The sequence below is a fragment of the Acanthisitta chloris genome, unplaced genomic scaffold (assembly GCF_000695815.1).
Source record: "Acanthisitta chloris isolate BGI_N310 unplaced genomic scaffold, ASM69581v1 scaffold12645, whole genome shotgun sequence".
Lineage (NCBI taxonomy): Eukaryota > Metazoa > Chordata > Aves > Passeriformes > Acanthisittidae > Acanthisitta > Acanthisitta chloris.
Genome location: NW_008672194.1, coordinates 15676 through 41455, shown reverse-complemented (window position 1 = coordinate 41455; position 25780 = coordinate 15676). Strand labels below are relative to the sequence as shown.

The following is a 25780-nucleotide window of genomic DNA, read 5'->3' as shown; positions in this document are numbered from 1 at the left end:
CTGCTGGCCTAGCTGAGCACTCACAGCTTCCTGCAAGGTGGTGCTCATATTGGGAAGTCATTGGCTTGTCATTTTTACATTAAAATTACCTTAAGAGACACCAGCATTCTTACTTTAAAATCCAGCTGTGAGTTAAATATTGGTGCTTTATACATGTCAGGGCTGTGTGGAGAGTTTCTCTGTTTGTAATTATGGATAATCTTCATTGCTCGATTGAGTTAGAACAAATGGACTGTACTTCGTGAAGGAATGAAAGCAAAGTGAAATTAATAAGACAACTTATGTTGCCTATCAGTGAAATCATGCTATTGATCTGTTAGAACAGAAGGTAGTCACTTGAACCAAGTGGCAAAAGGTCAAGAGTTGGAGAATTTTAAGAGAAAAAAGTGGATAAAAGCTAGGAAAATTAATGCAGCAATTCTCTGCTGAGAAAGAGAAAAACTTGAATGATCATTTACTCTCTCATGTCTATGATTACTAGAATAAAAACCAGAAAGGTCCTAGTCTTACCAAATGAGCATGAACCATATCAGTTGATGTATTCCTATGGAACAGACTTGTGCCACTCTCACCCATCCTCCCCCCAACTACGGATATTTAACTTCTTGAATTCCATTTCCCCCAGCACTTTCTAAACATACCATTGACTTCTGCCTGACTCTCCAACTGATTTTAAATCCAAAAGATCAAGCAGGTATGCATGCATAAAAGCACTGACCATTAACACCCTTAAATACATGATTTACACTTCTATTTTTATGTAAAAACACCTACTTTTCTTTCACTGAGCTTTGTTTGTACAGATTCCCATTTTTCTTTCAAGTTATTTATGTCCTGCTCAACGTTTGTTTCAGCAGATTCTGGGCATCTTGCAAGCATCTGCTGGCCCTTCTGCATTAGACATGCATATGTCTCTTCTTTGGCTTCAAAGGCAGCACAAAGTTCCTAAAAAAAGCACAAAAAATAAGTAAGGTAGAAATTCAATACTCTTTACAAATGCCAGTGTAATATTTATTCCTCCCCCAACATTTAGTGGGTATGATTAAGACCAATAAAGGAAACATATGTAATTCATAAACAGCCAAATGAGTAAAGAAAGGACCCAGTTCTTCAGGAAATGAGAACTTGTATTGTCTGTCAATGTCTTCTCTGAGATCCAAAGCTTGGCAAAGGAAGTGCTATGCACTTATTGCACAAAAGTTGCTACAACTTGGTTGGCTCCAAGTCCATCTGTAGCCCAAACACAAGAAGTGTCAGCATTACACAGTGTGCTGAAAGCCCAAACCTATCCAACACACCTTCCAAAGTGGGTGGGACAACCTGGGAGGGCTGTTTCATGGTACACTGTCTGTTTTGTCTGTATCTTCCTTCACTTGCTAGGCCTGAGTGCTGAGGACATTTTAGATATACAAAGAAAGCTGGAAAAATGATGGTAACACCTGTTTTGCCTTCTAACTGTCCTACCAGTGATTCTTTTTGAACCATGTTAAGGGTAAGCTGGCAGGAGTCTGGGAGCTCCCATGCATCCTTCTGGCTCAAAAGGGCATGTTCAATATTTGCAACAGACAAACCAAAATGCACCAACAAAGCTGCTGCAGACTCCCAACTCCCAGACTTCCTCATCTGCCAGGAGATGAGGAACAAGTGGCTTGTAAATAGGAGGAAAAGAACTTTTTCCTCCAATTCCCAGGACAAAAGCCCAAACCCAACATTTGCTTTGGGTTAAGAGATACTGTACCCAGGGCTGTACCTGGCCACAGGGGAGGGCAAAGCAGAAAGCAGGTTCAATGACGAGCTTAAGATTTTGACAGAACAGAAAGCTTCTTTACTTTCTTTCTGAGGACTGTGAAAAGTGGTGTCACCTAGTCTGCTTCCTCCAATGCTCACAACCTCCCTAGAATATTTTTGGTTTCATAAACCCCCAGAGCATCTTATTCTACTGCAGCCCAAGAACTCCTCTGAAGCAAACACAGCATGTGTTGAGACACAGCAAGGCCCCAAACACTGGGACTGGGCCCAGCCTGAGACAAGGGCTCATCACAGCAGTTAATTCTGCAGTACAGTCACACTCTTAAGAGGCCTAAAAGTTATTTTAAGGAAGAAACTGAGAACAACAATTGTTTTAAGAAGAGGAGAGGGAGGTTCTGAGCATCATGGGCACAGCCAAAGAGGTCTCTTTTTAAGTCTCTGTCCTACTGGTGTCCTGTAATGTCTCTTCACATCTTTTGTTTTCCTGGAGTTGCCTTAGCTTAAATGCAACCCAATCACAACTCCATTTGTGAACCAACTATGGTTCAAGGATCATCTATTCCTATCTATATAAACAGACCTTATACTCAAGAAGATTGTTCATAGTGTTATTTCCAAAGAGAAATAAATCAAAATATAGTGCACAATATTCCTCTCCAGTTTCGTACCAAAAATTAACATGGTTTGCATCACTTAGGGCCAAGTTTGAATTTGGTACTTATGGTAAGTAGTAGTCTACATGACAATTGGCCTCAACATTATGGCTGGGGGAAAAAAACCCAGAGAGGTAATTAACATATATCTGCACACGTGCACTAAGCTTTAACTAAACTTTCCTGCTGTAATAATAATAATAACTGTATATCTAGAGCACATATTACTGAGGACACTCAGACTTGTTCCCCCTAAAATACTACATCCAGTTTAAAAATCCTTTAACTAATCAATCTGTAAACATTATAAGCATAGAAAATTTGCATAGAAAAAGAATTTACCAAAGAAAATCCTGAAGTTTTCTAGGGACATTTGTGAGTCTTGATCTGACTTTAAGTCCTCAGTGAAAAAAGGAAATAGCTCCACTGACTTTCAGGGAATTGTGATTATACCTCACCCTCACAGGGGAAGGAAAAAAAGAGAGGTTCTTTTTCCTCTCCTTTTTTTTTTCCCCCTTTAAAACAAAAAGAGAAGGATTGGGAAGGTTCAAAACTGTAGAATTATTTCTGTGTTAGGATCTAGTTTCCTGTCATAACTGATTTTAAAACTGGAAATCACTTTCCCTCTCAATTACAGTTACTAGCAAATTTTGGAAGAATAGAAGACCAAAAAAAAAGTGCCCCGTATCGGTAAGCAATGACCTTTAGCATCATTCCGAAACTGAATCTTGACTTTCAAAGCTATGACAATGCAATGCTCTAATGGAAACTGTGCCAGGCATATTCGAGTTCAAGGACAGTTCAGTAAATATCACCCTAACATCTGAGCCAGGGGTTCAGAAGTTTAGGTCACCAGGTTTGGACTTGTATCCTGCTCTAGTAGCACAGAATGATTTTACATAAATGGAGCACTATGAATCACCTTCCCTTGAGGTAAGAGATCAAGTTTAAGTGTCCTTTTTTAAGCTCCATGGTTCTCTGGGAGCTGAGAAATCCATAGCACGTTTCTTAAAGAGAAAGGAAGGAAATAATCAAGGCACCCTGGTCAGTTTGCCATTTCTAGTTAAAGTACAGCCTCTAATGAGTCCTTATTACTCTTATGCCAGTGATGACTTAAATAGTCAGCTAAGGAATACAGGATCAAGTCTCTTAAGTCAAGGTTCAATCAATGTGGGTCACTTTTAGGTTCCTCATCAAACCTTAGAGAAAGCATAAACTCAGTTATGGGGTCAGAAGGGAAAAGAAGAATAGGAACCACTGGAAAAAATCTCCAAACACTTTTTGCTATTCTTCCCAAGAATAAGGATGCAGAAGTTATTTTATTTCTATCTTAACACTATTAATGGTTCAGTTTTGGGCATGTCCCAAAAGACTACTAACTACACTGAAAACAACAGTGTTGTTTTGAAGGGTATTATATTTTTTTAAGATACTGTACAGACATTGTGATATATAGAACATGCTCTGTATTTACCACAAACACTCTGGAAAGATAGCTAGTCCTGAAATGCAATTTGCAAAGCATCCTAATACTGATACTTACCATATGTGCATTAAGCTGCTCTCTTGCTGTTTCTGGTAAGCCTCCAACAGGTTTTGATGCCAACAGTTGACGTTCAGTGTCTGTCAGCCATTGCTGCAGATCTTCAACTTCACCATGGAAACCTTGGGCCTAAATTATACCATATCATTTCAGATTAGAAAGTTCTCCATTCTAATACCAGCTCAGATGAATAAGTATACTGGAAACAGATTTAATCAGATATTTGTACTAATCAAGGGAAACGAAAGGGGAAGAAAAATATAAAGGAAACAACAACCCAAAATTTAAACTAGTTCCATTCAATCTAAAGGATAGGAACAAAACCCATGGAAAATCTTGAAAGCAGGCTAAATGAGTTACTGTGAGACCAACGTTTGCGCTGAATAATGTGTCTATACAGAAATTTCACCCTTTAAAAATATGTAGACCAAAAGCTGAGGTCTTGTTTCAGGACTATAAAAGACAGTGGCCAGCTGTGGAAGACACAGCTGGATTCAAAATTCCTCCAAATTCAGGAGTGTGTCCATTATGGTTTTGATTTAGGCCAACTTCTAATACATGTATCTAGGTATTTCATGTAAAAAGACACTTTTTTTTCCTGAGTTATCTCTACATTTGATCATTTCCTGTTCACCTGGATCAAGGCACTGTCCAGCTGCTGTTTCCTTTGTTCTGTTTTTTCCAACAGGTTTTGCCAGCGCTGATTCAGGAGTTCCAACTTGCTCCGTAAATTACTTGCTTCTTCAACAGCACTCGATTCAATCAGGTCATTTCCTGCCTTCTTCACTGCCTCCACCGTAGCCTGATGAGCTAAAACATCATTTTGTAGCACCTGCAATTGTAACACAGCATGAATGACTGACCTTGTTGGTAAGTTACTGAATGAAGGAAAACACAGGGACTGAGCTAGTCACAGTCCAGTTTAACATCAGCACAGGTACTAGCAATTAAAGCTAGTAACTAAGGCCTCTTCAATCAAAAGCAGCAACAGATCATTCGGCCAAAATGCTAATTTTCTAAGCTTATTTTTCTGTCCTGGGGGAAAAAAAATCTATTCCTTCTGAACACATGTATGTCTGAATTTACTAAAGGTTTCTGGGAGTGTTAGAGAAGAACTATTTCTTCAGTTTTCTTAGTTTACTACATCCTTATCTTTAATAATATTTTTCTTTGGATACTATGTGCCTGCTGTGCTGTAGAACAACCCAACTGCCACAAGGATTTTTTAATGCATTTCATCTCTACAACTTGTTTCACCCTATGTCAGGCTACCAAGATGCTTGAGCTGCACTAATTGCTGGGGAATAGTTGCAGTACCAACACCACAAGACTTCCTCCATCTACTTGAAAACCTGTTATCACCAACCACAGTAAAACCATAAAAGGCAAAAAGTATATTTGGGAAACAAATGTTTTCAGAAGGATGGAGGGGTGGAAGAAAGCTTCGCTATAGCATGAGAAAAGGAACAGAATAAGAACAAGAAAATGGTTGGCAAGGGAATTGTAGACCCCATCTAAGAACTTTGTTGATGACTGCTACCTTCCATAGGGTCTGGCTCAAACTCATATCCCTCAAACTTCTAGCATATGGAAAAAAATATCAAACTAAATCCAAAGGAACTTTAAAATAAACTATATAGAGCATAAAATGCAACAGCAAGTCACAAGTAGCCCTTGAATACAAAATATACATCACATTTACTTCAATTATCTTCCAGTGCTTGGTTTAGAAGAATTATTATTTTATTTCCTTAACAGGGGAAAAAAAAAAAGGATGTTCACAGAAGCAGATGCATCTTTTATCCCTTCCTTCCTGCCGAAACACACTTAAAAAAAGGTCTATTCTTTCCAAAGTTATTCAAGAGATGGATGTTTTTACAGGCTACCACAGGATGCACTACTGTGTGAACTTTCTAACCTCTAAACTCTGTATTATGAAAAGGAAGTAGATTCATTCATGTGTTTGCTGAACTCCTTCAGCACGGACATAAATGATGTCTGGATGCTTCTTCAGTAGTAAAACATTTCCGTTCGATAAGAATATAAAAGGTTAATGGAGCAGAACCTGGTATTGTCATTTTATTGACTTTGCTGTAAGAGGGTCTGTTTAGACCAGTAGTCACCCAGGGCATGTAGAAATTGTATTCTGTTTGAGTTCCAACTGACCACACAAAAGCCTCCAGAAGCTGCATAGCTGCATTAACACAGACAATGAAAATACCTTAATTATCTGTGTACTGTCAATTTTAATCAATCCTCTCAAAATCCAAAATGGACTCTGAATATTTTGCACATCATATGCAAGCCAGAAATTAAATGGCAGGTTTAAAAGGAGAGGATTTGTGAGGTTAGATTGAAATCTTCATGCCTAGAAAGAACAAATCATCATGAAAACAGCAGAGTCACGCAAAGAGGTAGGGAAGATCTCTCAGTCCTGGGAGAGACTTCTCAAAATAAAGGCATAATGGAAACATTCTTCCATGAGCTCCAAAGCCACAATGATCAGTGAAAATACATGAATAAAAAAAACCTCAAAAAGTTAACCCTACATTGTAAGAAACAAAAGAAAAAGATGGGGCTTCGCCAAGATTTTTGGGGAAGAATTCTCCATGTTAGCTGGACCCAACTGGCATACAACTTTGGAGAATTCAGAACAACAAATCACTATATTCTGAGAAGGAAGAAAGAACCAAAGACATGCAAGTTATGGATTTTGTGAGACCTGGCTTAAAGAGAACAAATCAAGGAGTTTACTGCTTCAGGGAGAGCAGCAGGTTCAGTAACTTTTGAGTTCCCTAGGTCAAATGAAGGTGATTAGATGTGGAGACCAGGGTGAGCTGCTCTTTTTTGGCTAAAACCTATGCCACCTGTGTGGCATATGCAAGAACAGGAAGGAATGTGGAGGACTAAGAGAAAGGATTTATTCCACGCCTGCACTTTGGCCATGATCTGCATCTTAAAATTCCACTTAGAGAATGATTTATCAAGTGTGAAGTTTTACTACAAGACTCACAGGTAAGATAAACATCAAAAGAGCTAATATTAATTACAATGACATACATGATGTTTGGCAAGTTCAATTTCAATAGCCTTGGGGTCTCCACCCACAGGTTTCTGTTCGTTCAGCAAGTCTTCTGTGTGTGTCAGCCACGTCAGTAACTCATCCAGGGCATGCTGGAACTGCCCCAAGGCTAACAAGGCACCTTCCAGCTTGTGCTAGAGTAAAAATAAAATTAACAATTAAATAGTTTCCCAATGCTATTGAATTGGCTTATATTACCATTAGTCACCATAATCCAGAGCAGAGTTCGTGCATATGACAGCATAAAAACCAAGGGGAACAGTTATCCAGTACAAGCAACTGCTTCATAATTAAAGCTGAGCTGGCAATTCCCCTGTAAAGTCTTACATTCCAGGCTTAAATTCCTGACCTTGGAAGAAGGAATGCAACCAGAGTGCAGTTTGAAGCTTCTCTCATCAGATATGTCAGTATTTTTTCATCCCTTAGAACATAATTTCCATATAACTGCAACTTGGTGTGTGATCTTTTTAAAAATCTTTTCTTTGTCATGAAATGGTTCAGTTTAGAAAAAACAATATACTTTTAAAGCACTGCATCTTTAAATTTCTCAGTTTAATAATTTCAGGAAAGATCACTAAAATAGTTCAGTATTGAGTTGTTAGGTCTTTTTTCAAGTGCTCAGTTCAGCAGATAACATTACTTTTGTACATATAAACATGTTTCAAATGCTACTTAAGAGGTCATCAAATGATTTGACATGGCACTGCTGACAGAGAATTTTTAAAAAGGGTTTAAAAAACAACCCAAACCCCCAATAAACTGTAAAATTCAAATTCTATTATCTATATTTCTGTAATTTTCAAACTAAAAGGAATGTGTAAATTAATATAAGCATTATAGATCACAAAGAGACACGAACAAAACCCCCACCCCCAAGCTTATTTACCTGCCTACTTATAATTTTTTCTTCTAGGCTCTCCCACATGAGTTTGAGCTCTGAGAGAGGGTCTTGAACAGTGTGCTTGTCACTCTCCTGTGTCACCTTCTTCAGCAATAGTTCTGCCTGATGGTTCAGTCTTTCCATCTCAATCTGCTGCTGATAAGCTTCTGTCTTAAATTGCTATGGTAAACAGAAAAAGAATACAAATAAGCATGTCCCAAGTAATGATCTTCTTGAATATAGCAGAACACTAATGCCATCATTTCCAACCTTCATAAATTTTGGTGTTGAGTCTTCCAGGATCAAAAAGCCTCTAAGACACCGAAAAATCCAGACAGACCCAAGTAACTGAAAACATGCAATGTCTTACTATTTTAGCAGATATTGGTATTTGTGACAAGAGCATTATAAAAGTGCCCAATAGGAAAATACTCTTCAGTGATCTGCCTGGTCTGTAAAAAGGGCAGAAAATAAGTGCTAACTCTTGTGGTTGTGGTGGTGCAATGCTTTAAACTTAAATGGGATTGAAACAGACTTGAAAGCAAGTTTTCCTTAGCAGAACACCCTCCTGCACATGCAGCTTGGGCAGCAGTCTGAATACAGCTTTGTATGTATGTTCTTCTGAACTAGGTAAGATCATTATTCATTTGAAGCTACACCCAACAGATGAACAACCTGCCCAGAGCCAACAAAATCTACAAGTGAGCAACAAACCCAAGAACACTGACTGATCATTATACATCCTTGTTTATTAAATACAGCAGAACAGTCTACCAACATCAGGTGCATATTCAGCCACAGATCCAGATCCATGCATAGAGGCTTCTAAGCTAGCCTGAAATTTTGATGTTCACCTGACTCATGTGCTGGGAACATCATGATCTGTGTGACCATCTAGCCTATACTGGCAGAAGCAAAGCTTTGGAGATATTCTCTCAGAGCCTCAAAGCAGCTGTCCTTTTTTGATCTAGATTTGTTCTTGTTTGACCTAGATTTGCTCTTGTTCTGATCAAGATGATCTGTAAGGTCCATTCCAACCCCTAAAGTTCTATGATTCTTGTTAGAAACCAGGAAACAAAAAGAAAATTGACAAACAACTCTATACATAATAACCTTATAGCTTTTGAAAAAGAATGAATGCTACTATAAGTATTTCTGGGCTATCAGAATGTATTAAAATACTAAAGTGTAGTCTGGCCAAATTTTGGAATAGATGTCAAAATTAAGCACATTTTAAAATGGAAAGTTTGCAATGAAATCTTTTTTTCTTAAATTGCTTTGGAGTCTGGAGAAGTACTAAGTAACACAGAAAAATGCAGACAGATGGAAATATAAATGAAATAAATTGCTAGTTCATACCTTAAGTTCCTCAGTTTGCTGCTTCACTGTCTCCAGATCTGTTCCAACTGGGGACATAGATGCTAACTTGCTGCCAGCAATGTCTACCCAGTCAAATAATGCCTGAAAATCACAGTATGAAATCCAAGTGTGAGCAGAGAAATACTGTCATGTTGCATTAAGTAAAAGATCAGATTTTTTTCCATTCCAGAGAAGGTATTGCTGTGCTTTTTGAAAGAAAATAAGTCTCTCAGTGAAACCAAGGTTTCTTTGCAATACAACAGAACAAATATCAAGTAAAGTATCGATGTAACAGAGGAAGGAATTGCAAGATTGCTTCTATTAGCAGCATTATTCATGCTGAGGAGCACTTTACTCCTTGTGTAAAATCAGCAAAGTTGATGAATACCCTGAAAGGTAAATACAAGGCAAACTGTGTTCTACAGCTATTTGGAGTGAAAATGGAAGGTGGTAGCTAACATATTTTAAATGAGGATTACAGGCAAACTTCTTTTGAAGAAAGTTAATTGTGTAAGGAATATCAAACTACCCCTTCAGCACATATCATGTAGTGAAGGGCCATAACTTAGCCAGAATGAATCTCCCTAGGATAATGCAGTTATGACTTCAAAAAATAAATGAAATCTCCCCAAGTCCTGAGACTTTGTGGGTACTTTTGCTCCTGATACAATCCAGAACCTCAAGAATACCCTAGACAGAGATTAAGAACCGCTGCATCAATCTGGGTAATTGCATAGGGGGGAAAAAAACCACCTCTGGCTAGGTCCTTTTCCTGCTGCCCATTATCTGTGATTTGCTATGGAGAAAGGCCATGATACTTTTCATATTGTCTATTGAAATGAGTGTAAGACAGAGCTTAAATGCAGTTCTTTCACAGGATGTGCAGTGTACTGTCATAGGGAATAGAAAGCACTTAAACCAATGGCAATATTCCTAATTCTAGTCAACCTCTGCACAGTGTGAACACTGGAGAACTTGAAGAAAAATATATAGTGAGGGTGTACTGGAAAACACGTGTGTTGTATTATTTTGAAGGAGTGTTCTGCTGCTTAATTCTGCAGCAAATACTGCAGAAGTAACTGTCCCCTGCGTCCTGTGAAATCCTAATTTTAAAGATTTATTGAACCAAGGAAGACACTAATACCACTGAGCAAAAAAAAGAAAAAAAGGTTTGCAAAATCTGACCATGTTGGGAATCTTTTTGACTGTTTTGTTCTAACCATTCACTGCCAAAAAATATGAAGTATGACATGGCACTCAGCAAAAATGTACTAAGTATATGCAAAAAAAGCACCCAAACAGTAGCACATAAAGAGAAAAGATCATAGGATCATAGAATAGCTTAGGCTGGAAGAGACCTTTAAAGGTCATTTAGTCCAGCTCCCTTGTGATTTATTTTTTTTAACTTCAGCAGTTGTAGGATGTACCATGTACAAGATAACTTGAAAAATGCTGGAAAATTTACCTGACGATTCAAAAAGGGAGTCATCTTCTAAAGTATTTTGATAAGATAAATTATACTAAGAATGAGTATAATGGTCCAGCAATGTTACAGTAATATAATGGATGCATTAAGAAGAGCATTGTCAGCAGGTCAGGGAGCTGATCCTGTCCCTCTGCTCAGCCCTGGTGAGGCCACACCTGGAGTGTTGTGTCCAGTTCTGGCTCCTCAGGACCAGAGGGACATGGAGCTCCTGCAGCAGGTCCAGGGGAGGGCAGGGAAGATGCTGAAGGGAGTGGAGCACCTCAGGGATGAGGAAAGGCTGAGGGAGTTGGGGCTGCTCATTATCAAGAAGAGACAACTGAGAGGGACCTCAGTAATGGATTCAAGCCCATGAATGCCAAGAGGTCAGACTCTGCTCAGTGGGGGAAACCAATAAAACAAGAGGTAACAGCAAAAACTGATGCCCAGGAAGTTCCACCTGAACATAAGGAAGAACTTCTTTCCTGTGCAGTCACTGAGCACTGAACACATTGCCCAGAGAGGTTGTGGATTCTCCTCACTGCAGATATTCCAGACCCATCTGGACACAACCCTGAGCCATGAGCTCTGGGCTGGCCCTGCTGGAGTAGGGAGGTTGGACCAGATGACCATTGTGGTCCCTTCCAACCTAACTGATTCTGTGATTCTGTGAATAATATATTTTGCTTAAAATATACAAATTCAAATATTTGACTTCTAAAAAGGCAGAATAAAATGGAAGTTCTTTAACTGTCTTCCACTCAAAGAAAAAGCACCAAGTTCCTATGTGAACCTGTACTCTGTTCCTTTTAGGATGTGTCACAACTTCAACTTGTCTAGCACACGAAGCACTATCACAGGAAAATGTGAGCAGGATTACTGTGAATGTGTGGTGGCAAAAGCTCTCTGCTCTCATCAACAAACAAGGGGACGTTAGTTTTGAATCTAAAGACAGTGCAATATATGGACATGAAGAAAACAACCCAACAGGTTATTCTTTAAAGACAACAAACCCCAGCAAACCAAACCTAACCAACCTTGAGAAAAAAACCTACCTACTGAAGAAAAGAGTCACTGCAATCAGAATGATACATTGCTTGTCACCCACCTAATCATGGCATATTTTACTACAACCACATTAAATCCTATGGACTCAAGATTGGGTTAGGGATATGACATCAACTCACCTGCAGTCCATCTTGGTATTGAACAGCTGCCTGCATAGCTTCAGCAAGTTTATCCACACGTTCTTTCCATGTTTTGTTTAAGGCATCCCACGCAGAATTCAGCTGCAAGGAAGTGTAACTTACTCCAATGGCCAAAATAATTTCGCTGCTATATAATGTGCATTTTCGAATTCTTCACTGATCAATAACACCAATAGTCTAAGCATGAATAGTTTATATTTATTCCATATGAACACTCTTGTTCTCCCTATCACTGCACAGTTAGTGTCCTTCAGAACACACTAGAGGTTCTGGATTACAAAATCTGTAAACTTCAACACTGACTGAATACTTTTATTAGCCTAGAAGTTAGAGTTAACAGAGGAAATACTATTATTAAATCACTTGGAGTTGTTATCATTATAATAAAAGTAGCTTAAAAGAAACATACATTGCTGAACACTAGAGAAATTCAAAGTACTTTGTAGTCATCCAAACAGGATTGTCTCGGTTAAGATGTCTCACTTGGCATAAAACAGATATATCTGAAATTTATTCTAGCATTACTTCTGCAAGTAGTCACCTATCATATTAACCTGTAAGTATTTTTACAAAACAAAATCTATCATTTACAAAACTTTAACCCATAAATCAGTGAAATAGAACAGTCTGTACATCATAGTCTATTCATTTAGCTCAGAGGCAAACCTTATTTCAACCATAAAGGCTTCAGGGGTGACTCAATTTTGCCACAAAACTTTTACTTTCAGAATTTGTTGCGGGAGGAGGGAATATACCAGTTTCAGCTGAACAAGCCTCTCACATAACAGATCTAAGTATCTGCATACCCCATACCTCATCTATACTCTTGTTGACAATAGGTTTGTCAGGCTCTCCACAAGCAGCTCGAAGCTCAGAGCCAAGGCTCACAACTGTTTCTAGCTCTTCTTGCAGCCCATCAATTTCTTCTTTAGCAGCCTACAAAGAGAAACAAACCCAATACTGCTAATACTAAATTGAATAATCTATGTACAACTTGCTTTCAAGATAGAACACAGCATTGTTTTCTTTCAAGTCACTTGGACTTACAATTGAATGCTTAAAATACAAGCATCCCTTTGCAGTGCCAGAGTGAAATCAGCTGACATTAGAGGAAATTGTAACAACAATATCATTTGGAATGAGATGGGAAAATAAACAGGAAGCTTTCAATTAGCTTTCTTTAATAAGAGTGTCTTCTTTGTCAGAGGTTATCATTCAACCTTCAAATCCTGAACTATCAGCATAGATGATTACAGGCTTAGAGGGTAACACATAGAGCACAACACATTTGTACACCTTTCATTTCCATGTTACGTGTTACTCAAGAATCTGAAGTATGTACAGCTTCCAAAAGTCTCAGTGACACGCTTATTATATACATGTTTATAAACAAATAAGAAACTATAACGACAAGCACATGTTGCATGCTCATTGCAATTAAGCACTGACACATGTTATTTATTGTAGACTCTTGAGATATCATTATTAGAAATTTCTACACAATTATTCTTCTTGCTGTCCCAAAAAAGAATACGTTCTCCTGTGGTATTTTATAGTAATTCTGCTTTTCTCTGCATACCATAAATAAAGCACATCAACAAAATACTTCCTACTGACCTCTGCAGCTTCTTGTTGTTGCTTGACTACAGATGGGTCAACTCCAGGTCCCTCCAGCTCTCGAATGAAGTCCTGAGTGTCTTTAATAGTAGCTACAAGGGCCATATGATCACACCAAAACTTTTCAGCTAGTTCCATTACATCCAACAGTTTGGCCTCCCTTTCCTCAGTCAAGGTCTGGATGTCTTCCCAAATGAGGACCATTTGGTCCAGTTTATCTTGAACAGCTAAACAATAAAGGAACTAGATTACTACCTTGGCAAAGAATTCTTGGTTATAAATCTCTCTGCAGTTCTACAGCAGAAACATGTGTACCTTTTAAAATTTAGACTATAAAATGGTTTCTTTACAGGACTCCTTCTATGTTAAGTGGAAACAAATACCCTGGCCTTTTAAAAATAAAACAAAGGTCATATCCACAATTAATTAATTTAAATTAATGCTTTGCCTCTATAAATCTGTAGCAGCTTCTCCAGCATATTCCTCAGATTAGAGGTCATCAGAAATGAAAAATTTTATGTGCTGCAGCTTACTGCATTTCCATTACATGAAAGTTTCCTCAGTCTACTACCTTTAGCAGATATATCCTTATCGGCGCCTTCTGAGCGAGCAATCATTTCCTCCCCTCTCTGTTTAAGGGTCTCATACACTGGCTGAAGTTTTTCCAGATCCACTGACACGTTCTTATTTTCATTGATTTGCTCTTTAATCTTCTCAACCTCTGCTGAGATCGAAGGTGGCTGCCTCAGACGTTCAACTATGCGTTTCAGACTCTCAAGGGTTGGATCTATCTTGTCATGGAACTGGGAGGGTTGTAAAGGACAGAAAGAAGTGGCAGAGAAATGAGAAAAGAAAAAAAAAAAGTGAAAAATGGTATCTGAAATTCTCTTGGCAAAAGGTACTTTAAAATTAACATCTCTAGCCAACTTGGATATCTATGTGTGCAACTATCTATATATCCAACTCCTTCTATATGTGTAACTACAATACCCTTCTCATGGCTCTTCCTCTCTACTAATATCTAAATTATGAAAATGACCTTGTGAAATGGTACTCTCAAATGTAAGACTCAAATGTAAGAGTTTTACTATGAAGTCTGTGTTCAGTCCTGAGATACTCCTGCCAGAGCTAATACACACATGGCAAAATCTACTTGTGTTTAGTCCTGTGTCATTCAGAAACGAATTTGTTTAATAACAAAATTTGTTTTAGAACAAAATAAACCTTATTTTGGAGCTCCATGGCTTTCTGATGCCATAATTTTAGAAGGGTATTTACCTTAATATGAAATATATTTTCCTGTTAGGACCAACAAACTGACCTATAACCACCAATTAAGACTTGATATGTAAGATTATTCACAGAGACATTTGTCAGTGGCCAGGTGGTGTTTGCTAGTGTAGTAAAGGTACATTAATTTCTGCACCTAAAATTATGCAGCAGGATGCATCATGCTCACCCATGTTTGACTGAGCCCAGGTAGGTGCTCAGAAACTCAATTCCAGCTGTGTTAACATGGTCCATCCTTTAGTACAGGGCCAAAGTTAACCTTTACTATTAGATTCATAGGAGATTCACAAAAATCTCTCAGCACCATGAGCCTCTCAAATTCAAGAAATCAATAAATTGAGGATCCAGATCTAAAAATAAAACCACTCCTGACAACGCTCAGGAAAGGTGCTAGAAAGAGCAGAGCAAAACAAAATTACCTTATGTGAACAAACAGCTACATCCTTTCTACTTCTGTAATATAAATGTAATTACTTTTTCCCTGCCATACAACCCACTTCAAATCAGACTCTGTGACTAATGTTACAGACTCAGTGTTTTTCTCAGAAGTGTGAATCTCCTACAAGCCAGCAAAATGTGTTATGAAAGATAAGTAACCTTCCCACATTCAAGACTCCTGCAAAAGTTGATTGGGGCAACAAAACCTTACAAAAGTGACAAAAACTGGAATTAAATAGGCAATATTCAGGTCTAATTTTAGGAGCTATATATTAGATTTTTAAGCTGTCAGTGCCTTCAGTGGACCTCCTTGTACTCTGCTTCAATGAATGTGAGGCAAAGTGGTTTAGAACTTGAAAGGAAGAAAAAGCAAGTCATTACAACCTCACGATCTGGCTCCACACTTACATCCTGCCTTTGATACACAATGCAATTTAATGTAATTTAAAACCTGAGGAGTTAAATAACTATTCTTCAAGGACTGTCTAGACAAACATTGACACAGACATCACAGTACGGAGCTCTGATAATATATATTTACGTATCTTAATAAAGACACATTATAGAAAATTAAGTTCTGTGGGCATGACAATGTTTTGTTTTGCCATCTGCATAGACATTTAAGTACATAAAACAAAACATGAAGTATTGCATAAATAAGGATTTTCTCAACATCTGATTATATTCTAGGTGTTACCAAAGAATGCATCTCTAATTCTTGCTTTCTGTACTTAGCCAGTACAACATGTTAAAGTCTATCACATACAAAACAGGGACTTGAATATGAAGTAAAATCATGATTTTCAAATGGGGAGCTCCAAATGCAGGGAGGGCCAAGCATTTATGATAAAGAAAAACATGGAAGCTAAACAATCAAGCATCTCCCAGAGGCCTGAATAAGGAAGGTGTTTAGAATGACTGAAAGTATATACATTATATATATAATATATGGTATCTCTAACTATTTCAAAAGCAGAATGACCTCTGATGTCACTTATTTTTACCTCAGGTTCTTAAACTCATTCTGCAAGGGCTAGGGAATATGAGATTAAGTACAATGACCTGACAAAAATTACTAAGAGTGTAGACTTGATAAGAATGCCTAGGTATATTTCTTTATTTAGTACTTTGGATCTGAGCAGAATATAGCACTTAATTTCCAGTGAACAGAGAAAAAGGGGAATTTCCTATAACAGCAGCAATATAAAACAAACTATTTTAATTCAGGGTATTGGGGGTTTTTATGGGTTTACATACACAGCTTTACTGAGTTCTTTTCTGAATCTGAGGTTGAGGAAAAGAATTTCAGTGCAGATTTAATGGCAATTAACTCAAGATTTAAAAGTCCCCAATATGTGACACCTAACAATACTCAAATTAAGGTTCATTTCATTAGCTGAGGCAGCTAGGATACATAGCTTTTGGGGACTTGAGCTGGATTTTATGGTTATGAAAATATTTTGTGAACTTTGCTCAAGATACTTCTACCAAACTGCTGCCAGCATATGTTACATCAAGTTCTTTTGGGTCTGCAGTGAAAAGCAAATGCTACTACCACTGCTAAACTACCCTCTAGTTCTATTGGTAATACTCTAACTACAGTTGCCAAGGTCTACACAGAACTATACTCAAGCTATCTGATCAAAAGTGACATTAATTCACAAGCAAGGACACAGACCAGTGAGAGAAAATGGAAGTGAAAATAAAATCCCTCATTTTTAGACCACTTGATTTTTTTACTTCAAAATTAAGAACAGTTTGCCCAAGGACGTGGTGGCTGCCCCAACCTTGGTGGTGTTCAAGGCCAGGCTGGATGAGCCTTGAGCAATCTGATCTAGTGAGGAGATGTCCCTGCCCATGGCAGGAGGAATTGGGACTAGATGACCTGTAAGGTCCATTCCAACCCTTAAATTCTATGATTCTACAATTTTAAGAAGCAATTAACATTTTTCACCTGCAGCAAAGTCATAATCCTTACCAATACATAAAATTCTAACTCCTCAAGACACAGAAAAATCAATGCTATTAGCAGAGATATGAACATTCACAGGCCATTAGGCTGAAAAATCCAGGTAAAACAGCAGTTGAATCTTGATATATACATACATGGAAGGTGACAATGTGTATTTTTCCATTGAATGAACACAATTAGACTTTGAACTTAAATGGATACCTGGGTACACTGAGAAATGGCTTCATCCAGTGCCAGTGCTCTCTTTTTGACATCTTCTTTAATTTTGCTGTAAAGGGTGTCAGCTGCCACATATTTCTCTTGGATAGAAAAACCTTCTCCTGGGCTCAGCTCCAGCAACTGAGGCCCAGTTTTGTTCATCTTATCTATATGAGGCTTGTGCTCAGCGATCAGCTCACGCAGTTGCTATAACAAATGAAAGAACTTATCAGTTTCTTATGCTTGCACCACCACATTACAACTGTCCACACTTCTAACACATCCAGCTGGCAAGAAATTCCAAACAAATGCCCTTGGTCCTAATGTAAAGCAGAAATAAAGCTAATGAGTGCTCTGCCAGGGATCATTCCCAATCCAGCACAGAGCTATACAGGCATAAAACATTAGAATTAGAGGCATTGGTAAGGTCTGTGCAACACTTTGGTAGGACATATGATTACAGGTAAAATATAAGATGTTTAACTATGCATATGATGCTGACAACAGACATTCCCCATCATCTTTAGTACCTGTAATGACAGAAATGGCAACAATATTCCAGACATGGGTGTTAACACCACCATGTATATACTTTTCATGTTGATATTGGTCACTTGCTGCAAAGCCTTTCATTGAAGAACATCACAGAAAAAGGGACTGGCATTGCAAAGGAAATTAATTCAAATGATCCTTAATTTAAGAAGAGGAAACTAGCACAAGGCAGGGTCAAAGAAATCAGTGAAAAGGACAAAAGGACAAGGAAGTCTGACCAGCAGAGACCTATCAACCTAGTTTAGCAGACTCCCCTCTGGCCACAAGACCCCTCTATTTCCATAACAGCACTATTATACAACTGACACAATGTTCAACAAGTAATTGGCAAGTGAATTAAACTGATCTCAGCTGGCTGCTCCCTCTCATCATCCACCCCCAAAGTCACAACTGTGCTAAAGACTGCGCAGAACCTTGTGGAAGTGAAATGTCACAAGGTGTTTTCCAGCTTGTCTAAGGAGTTCAGTTCTGCTTGCTTGTACCCACAGAACTGACAAAAGGGAAAGGTGGGGTTTTTTTGTGGGAGTAGCCCCATCCTTCCCTTGTTTTATTTACTTTCTCATCTCAGCCCTCCCTTTTCAGGAAAATCCAACTGTTGTGAGGCATTATCTACCTCGTGCCATGAGCTCCACGTGTTTCTATCCTGTGCAGGAACATGAGAGGCACATGAGCAGTTCCTGCCAGCTGAGTGTTTGTTTAAATCAATGAAGACACAGAAAAGGGCCTATATTAGTCTCAGTGTAAATAAATTCTCTTCAACTAAGGTCCTTCCCTTAAAAAGAAATCCTGATACTGGCTTGATTATTTGCTCCTCCCTAGAAGAAGAGATGTTGAGAAGACTAAAGAGGCAGTGACCACAACTCTTCATAGTCCCCCAGTGACAAAACAGCAATGAAAATACAACCCCCTGACTCAGAATGTAATTCTATTTGTATATCTTGCTACAAGAAAAATAATGTTGTTTAGCAGAGAAGAGGAAAACTAAGAACAGATTGAAAGTTTTTAGGAAATAATTCTGTATGTTTTATTTTTGAGCACAGAGACGACTTGACACGAGGCCACAGGAGAGTGCACATTCCTGGGTCCAAACCTTATGCTAATACTCTGCCCACAGCTCATTTCAGACCGAACTGATCACATGTTGCTCACACAGAATCGACCCTATGAGTTCCACAACTTGGAACAAAGATAGTCATCAGTAAATAAATCAGAACATAAATGTAAATTCTCAAATCACATTCAGAACTACCTTCCTTGATTTTTTCTCTTTTTTTTCTTTTAAAAGAACAATAAATTATTTGGTCTTCTCCATGATCTACTATTGGGGTAAACACTCCCAGCAAACAAGTGTTTCAGAGCAGATTATGTGTTAAAATTGCCTGACATTAATCTTCTATTTTACAAACAAATCTCAGCTAATGGCACAGCCTGAGGAAAATGCAAAAATTGAAGCTCATCTGAAAGGTCTCTCATGGATGCAGTGTGATTAAAGTAGATGAGGAACCATCCTGTAAGTAAAGCAAGCATGATATGGTTCATGGTGACTAATCAAGATAGTTTGTAAATCTCATGTTATATAGCTAGTCTGAACAGGACATGTTTGTTCTTTCTGGACATAATAGGAAGACAAATGAGGGAACCCAGTGTTTACCAGTACATAAGAGTGGCACATTTCATCAGCTGGGCTCAGGGTAAACAAGACTTTGAAGCCAGGCTTCATCCTATCTAACTTGAGTCACTTAATTGAGTCAGCTAAAATTAAAAAAAGAACCTAGTTACTCTGTATTTAACAGGGAGAGACAGGTACCTCCAGTGGCCATACAGGTTTTGCACCTGCCAAAACATGCAGGTTTTTAACCTCAGTAGGATACATCTGGTCCCATGTGATACCAGTAGCCACCTACAAAACACTAATTTTTATCTCAGCTGATTCTATCTCCATGTAAGAGAACCCATACAGTGGCCAGTCTACAGCACTGTTGCCTCTGCTTTGTGATGTTATGGTAAACAGTTATTTATTTTAATTATTACATAACAAACATTCTTGACATGAGAAATGATGACAGAACTGGCTGGAACCCAAGCAACCCATTCTTGGCCCTCTAATTGTCCATCTTCCTGACTCAGCTAAGTGTAGTTTCAATGTTACCAACGAAAGAAAAGCCAAATTTTTTATACATACACAAGATCAACATATGTGCATATCTGTAAACAGACTGTTCCTCCTTTTGTTTCTTGCTCCAGCAGCCCATGTCCCTTCTTTCTGTTTATGGGTTTGGTTTTTTCCATACTGATATCAATGTGTACTTTTAAATTTACTCCTTAACTATTAACCTTTGTCTGCTCAGTTCTGTCAGTACAATGGCAACTTGTTCCCCTTTGTCCCTCTTTTATGCCTCTACATAATTTGCTGCCTTCCCCAGAGTCTCCTGTTTGCATGAACAGTTTGGGAAACAGTAGAGGCATGATTGAAAATGTATTTACTTCGTATTGTTTTACATACTGATTTTTTTTTCAGGAGAAGAATAACTGTTTGGGTTTTAAGCACTTTGCAGAGGACTCCAGAGTTCTAAGCAAAACGCTTTCCGGCTTTTGACTCTGTTTTTCAAAACTGGCAAAATGCTTACCCTGTGTTCTTCTTGTTGTTGCTTTAAAGTGTCATATTCAAGGGCTGGTGCAGGCAGCTGAGAGATGATCATTTCTGTTTCAGTTAACCATGGCCAAAGCTCTTCATAAGTCTCCCAGAACTGGTTAACCAGGGACTGAGCCCGTTCCAGCTGGAGGTTTCTCTCTGAGTTCATTTGGCAGACTGCATCATATTTCTTTAAGAGGCTTTCCATTTTTTTCTGTAAAATAAGAGTAACGAAAAGATAGCAATGTATGTTGTCCCATGTGTCTATTACCCTCTTTTCTAAACAGTCCTTGATAATTATGGCACAAATACACAGTGAAATAAATATGAGTTTTGATATCTTTCAACAACATCAGTGTTTTAGGGTGGACAGAATCAATGCTGCAGGAGACCAGAATTTGGCAGAGTACTTGCAAAGTAATTAAAATATTTTTAATGACACTAATATTTACAAATAACACTTTATTCACAGGACTTCCAGTCAAGCTGCAAATGACCTGACTGCAGATCTTAGCCCCACTTCCTCACTGCAGCCACTTATCTTCAGTGACACTTGGCAGCAACTAAGTTTTCCACAGCATTTCTGAATCAAAGCAGCATGAACAATACACAAAAACGTGTTGGGGTGTTGGTTGGGTTTTGTTTTGGGGATTTTTTCCAATCTGGCAAGAGAATAGGGTAAACTGTTGTGCTTTTAGTTTACAAACTCGCAACAGAAACCACAAAACATTATTTTCCAGGTTAGTATACATTACTTAATGTGCTAGCATTAATAACATAGATAAAAGTGATAGAACTGTATGGTTTAAACATTACACATCTATTGCATTTGGGCATGGGATAATAAAAGAAAGTATCAACTAGCTAGACATTTTTTCCCTGTGGAAGAAAGCCCATTTTGTCATGTTTATGAAATATTATATGTGACAATGCACATAAATCCTAGCCTTGAATGCAAAGTAAAGAACTTGTGGGTTTTTTTGGCAGAATGAGCTCTCCTTGCATTTGTTATGTCTTGCATGTAAATTAAGTACAGAGATGCTATCCAGAGGACAAAACATAGCCTAACACACAGACAGACAGTATTTCTGACCTGCAGCAGAGTACAATTACTGAAGCATTGTTGCTTGAGGAGGGTGGTCACTGGAAGGACTAAATTTACACAACATATCCAGCCTCACCTTAATTTAGCACAAAAAATCCCAACCCTACAACTAAATGCTAACATGAAAAATCCATCTCATACATCTGCAGCTGCAACATTGGGCTCTGTGTGTGTGTGTGTGTAATAAACAAAAGCATAAGAATGCCTTTCATGGGCTGTGTCAGTCAACAGGATGGAATAATCTTGGCAAGGAAGGTGTACACGGAAATCAGAGAAAGGCAAGGAAAGATTCCCAGTGAGAAGCAGAGCCACTGACTCCAGCAAGAGAAAGGCACACACCCAGAGTGCCACTGACCCAGAAGAACTCAGAAGACAAAGAGCCAGATTCCACACACCATCACAGATGACTAATACCTCTTTCACTTAATCACCCATAGGCTAAAATACTATTTACTATGGATGAAGATGATAAATGAGGCTCCAAATTAGTGTCAGGCAGCGTTTGCTCTTTGAACACCCTGAAGGAAGGAGAGTGATATGCAACAGCAGTTCTCCTGCTATTACAGTCCTCAGACCAGAAGTGGCTGTAATTAATGCTTTTTCATTGGTATTTCAAAAAAAGTTACTATAGGAATCCTTCTACTTATATATTGTCCCTCTATCTACCACAGTAGCTGCAATTTAAGGCACTTTACCTTTATGGTCTGTTTCTCTTCTTCAGTGCAGGTTTTCATAATCTTATCTCCAGATTTAACAAGCTCATCTATAGTATCTTTGTGCCTTAAAATCTCCATGGTGAAAGCCTTGAAACACAATAAAAAATAGTCAGCACAGCAGAAACAAAAAAAAGTACATAGAGCAAAAACTGGGTTTGAAGTGCATTAATTATGTTGGACTGAAAATTAAATCATGTCAGTACATTTTCTAGATGGGAGAATGTGCTGGCCAATAATTAACATGACACTTGGAAATGCATTTCTTTTACCTTTTGAACTTGCAGCTGAGCTGTGGTCTGGTCTTGCTCAAGCCTAATATCACCCAGAGACATCAGTTTCTTTTCTGTTTCTGCAATCCAGGCAAACTCAGCATCAGCTGCTTGATCAAACTGCACAAGGGAGACATGAATTAGCACAGCAATTCTATGGACATGAAATTAGAATAACTGTTTCAGAAATTTTAAAGAAGATTAAAGAGCAGACTTTGGAATTAAGAGCATACTTCTGAATCGTTGGAAAGACAGCAGCTCACTTCCTACAAGAGGTTTCTACACAAATGAAATACAAAGCCCCAAATGCTTCTGAGGGATTGCAATACAAGCAGCTTAACTCATAAGAATGACAAAGCAACAGAAGCAAATACTTTTTTCCAAAGCCTACAGCTCTCTGAGAAAATAAAAAGGGTTATAATCTCAGAATTGTAACTAGGCTGTTTATTTTCATTTTATTCTACTTGCCCATGTCTTTTTCCAGCTCTGTGTTTATTATTACTGCTAGTGTGGCAATTATCCTAATACACAGTTGTTTGATGTTACCCTATTAATCTTAAGAGCTGCTTTGATATTAAATGATAAAGGCAAAACGATCACAGTTTGACTAAGTCAGGGCAAAAACCTCCCTGAATTCAGACAAGAGAGGATTTCATCCAAAACTAGACCTCACGTTAAATGTAAACATTTTTTGGAGCATTTGGGTGCAGCCAACTCTTTTCCTAAAAGATTAACTTCTGACTACAATTAGTCAACGTTTCAATGTTTCAGAAATTACCTCAAAGCACTAAAGTAATGAGAGGATTTAAAGGACCTGTTTCAGACTAATTTGCAAGGGAGAGCACTAAAAGAGGCACGTGGGGATCTAAGTCTTCTGAAATGTTCATACATTCTCTCTGCAGATCAAGCAGAGGCATCTTAGCACACACACAGAACCACAGAATCAACCAGGTTGGAAAAGACCTCAAAGATTAAGTCCAGACCAGGTTGGAAAAGACCTCAAAGACCAAGTCCAATCCTACTGTGGTACATGGTGCAGTACTCAAAGTTTGAACCTAAGACATACAGAAATATTACATGGAATGTATCAGATGCACAAACCAGGCATTGCAGAGACTACTCAAAATTTATCTATTGAATTAGTAAATACTCTGAATTTTCCACTTAAATCTTATCTATTGAATTAGTAAATACTCTGACTGAATTTTCCACTTAAATTAGCTGAAGATTAATATGCTCCCAAGCTATTGTGAAAGTCTCTCAGAATGTTTTAGGTAAGAACCTGCAATTTGTGTGGTGGATACCTACACTTTCCTCAGAAATCTCTTTCTGAGCACTCTTAGTCCCTCTTGGCTTTCAGATATGCTGCTCTGTGCCTTGGTGGCTGCAGACCATGACAGCTCTGCTCCTGTAACCTAGTTGGAGTTCAGTCACTAAATCAGGCTTGTCTTAGTGCTTAATCATGAGTCACACAAAAACAAAAGCAGCAGTTCTGAGATTTCATTCTTTATGAGTCAATCTTTTTCAGCCTTTATAATCCATTTGAGACATGAAAGGGCACAACATTCTTTTTCACCATATGTCACTTCTCATTTAAAGTCACAGACAGTAAGTTTTGCCCCAAATATTGTGACATCCTAATAGAAAGGTATGTTCTGAAACAATCAGTACTGTAAACATTGGCATGAGGCACATGCAGCAGGGGTAGCTGAACCCTGGCTTTAGAAACTGCAGCTCACAACAAAAGTCTTCAGAAGCTCTTCTAGTTCTGACAGAAATAAAGAAGGTGATTTCAAATGTTAGATGTACAAATGAACTGCAGTGTGACTTCCTGATACCAAATATCTGTGGGTATGTAAGTAATAGTGAGGAAATATTTAATGGAAATAACAAAACCAAGGCATGAAGTGAAACTTCTTGGTTAAACAGGCATCAAGGAAGGACAGAAATCTAAACTCAGTTTTGCTGAGGGTATAGGATTTCCAATTTGTGATGCTTAAATATAATATTAAGGAATAAAAGGCATAAAATTGGTGCTCTCTGCATCCAAAATTTGAGATGTTTTCTTCCCATTATGCATGGCAGGTATTTATGAGTCCTGAACTACAGTCAGTCACTATAAAATCATCCATTTAATCCCCATGCAGTTTAAACAAGCATAGTTCATTCCAGTGCTTTTTCTTCCACCAGCAATGACTGAGTCCTGAATATGATGCTGCTGTGATTTGCTCCATCAGTGCTTTCTACAGAACTCTCTGTGGCTGCTTTAGAGTGAAGAACAAGCCAAAAGTAGAACATGACCTTGTGTTTCTACATAGCTATTCCTTCACTAGGGGACACCAACCAATGCCTTCAGCATTGAGAAATGAAGATTAAAACATGTAAATTTATCTTTAATATAATTCTATCCATCTGGGAGCATTTTGCCAGGGTAGTTAAAACCCAAGACACTGCATTAGTGCATTAAGCCTTCCAGCTTCCATTCCAGAACATGAAGCAAGATGCATTTCTCTCCTTGGCCCACTGATGTTTATTCTATTGAACCCTCATGTTCTGAGTGGCTTTGTCCTCCACCCAGAATTTCTTAATAGGCACTTGAACATTGCCACAAGGTAAGCTTACAGAGCACTAGCTTCTTCAAAAATGGTTTTTATCTGGCATGGTCTAAGTGGAAAAGAGCTTATTCTTCACTGGAAGTGCATTAAGCCACCTGATACTTATGCCAGGATATAGTGTCTGGGAGTTTCTTGTGGTGATGCCAGTTGGGCTGAAGTGGAGCTTGGGACTGTGCAGGATGAAGGTGCAACATTAACTAGTTGAACAGCAGCTCTTGATTTTCAAAAATGGTTTTTATCTGGCATGGTCTAAGTGGAAAAGAGCTTATTCTTCACTGGAAGTGCATTAAGCCACCTGATACTTATGCCAGGATATAGTGTCTGGGAGTTTCTTGTGGTGATGCCAGTTGGGCTGAAGTGGAGCTTGGGACTGTGCAGGATGAAGGTGCAACATTAACTAGTTGAACAGCAGCTCTTGATTTTTAATGCCCTGAAACTGC

The 25780-nt window shown here is 38.4% G+C and overlaps 1 protein-coding gene across 1 annotated transcript in view; it reads right to left on the bottom strand.

Annotated features, from left to right (window-relative positions):
* The window catches only part of LOC103801989 (dystonin-like), a 73950-nt gene that overhangs the window by 33100 nt on the left and 15070 nt on the right, over positions 1–25780 (bottom strand). Inside the window, exons 10-23 of the mRNA XM_009074427.1 lie at positions 22726–22845; positions 22436–22543; positions 20631–20849; positions 17455–17658; positions 14125–14356; positions 13554–13780; positions 12750–12872; positions 11916–12017; positions 9267–9368; positions 7914–8087; positions 7006–7161; positions 4580–4777; positions 3946–4074; positions 775–945 (exon numbers count right to left, since the gene is read on the bottom strand). Of these exons, the coding sequence (XP_009072675.1) occupies positions 775–945; positions 3946–4074; positions 4580–4777; positions 7006–7161; positions 7914–8087; positions 9267–9368; positions 11916–12017; positions 12750–12872; positions 13554–13780; positions 14125–14356; positions 17455–17658; positions 20631–20849; positions 22436–22543; positions 22726–22845 (2265 nt within the window). The remainder of the gene's footprint in view (positions 1–774; positions 946–3945; positions 4075–4579; positions 4778–7005; positions 7162–7913; positions 8088–9266; positions 9369–11915; positions 12018–12749; positions 12873–13553; positions 13781–14124; positions 14357–17454; positions 17659–20630; positions 20850–22435; positions 22544–22725; positions 22846–25780) is intronic.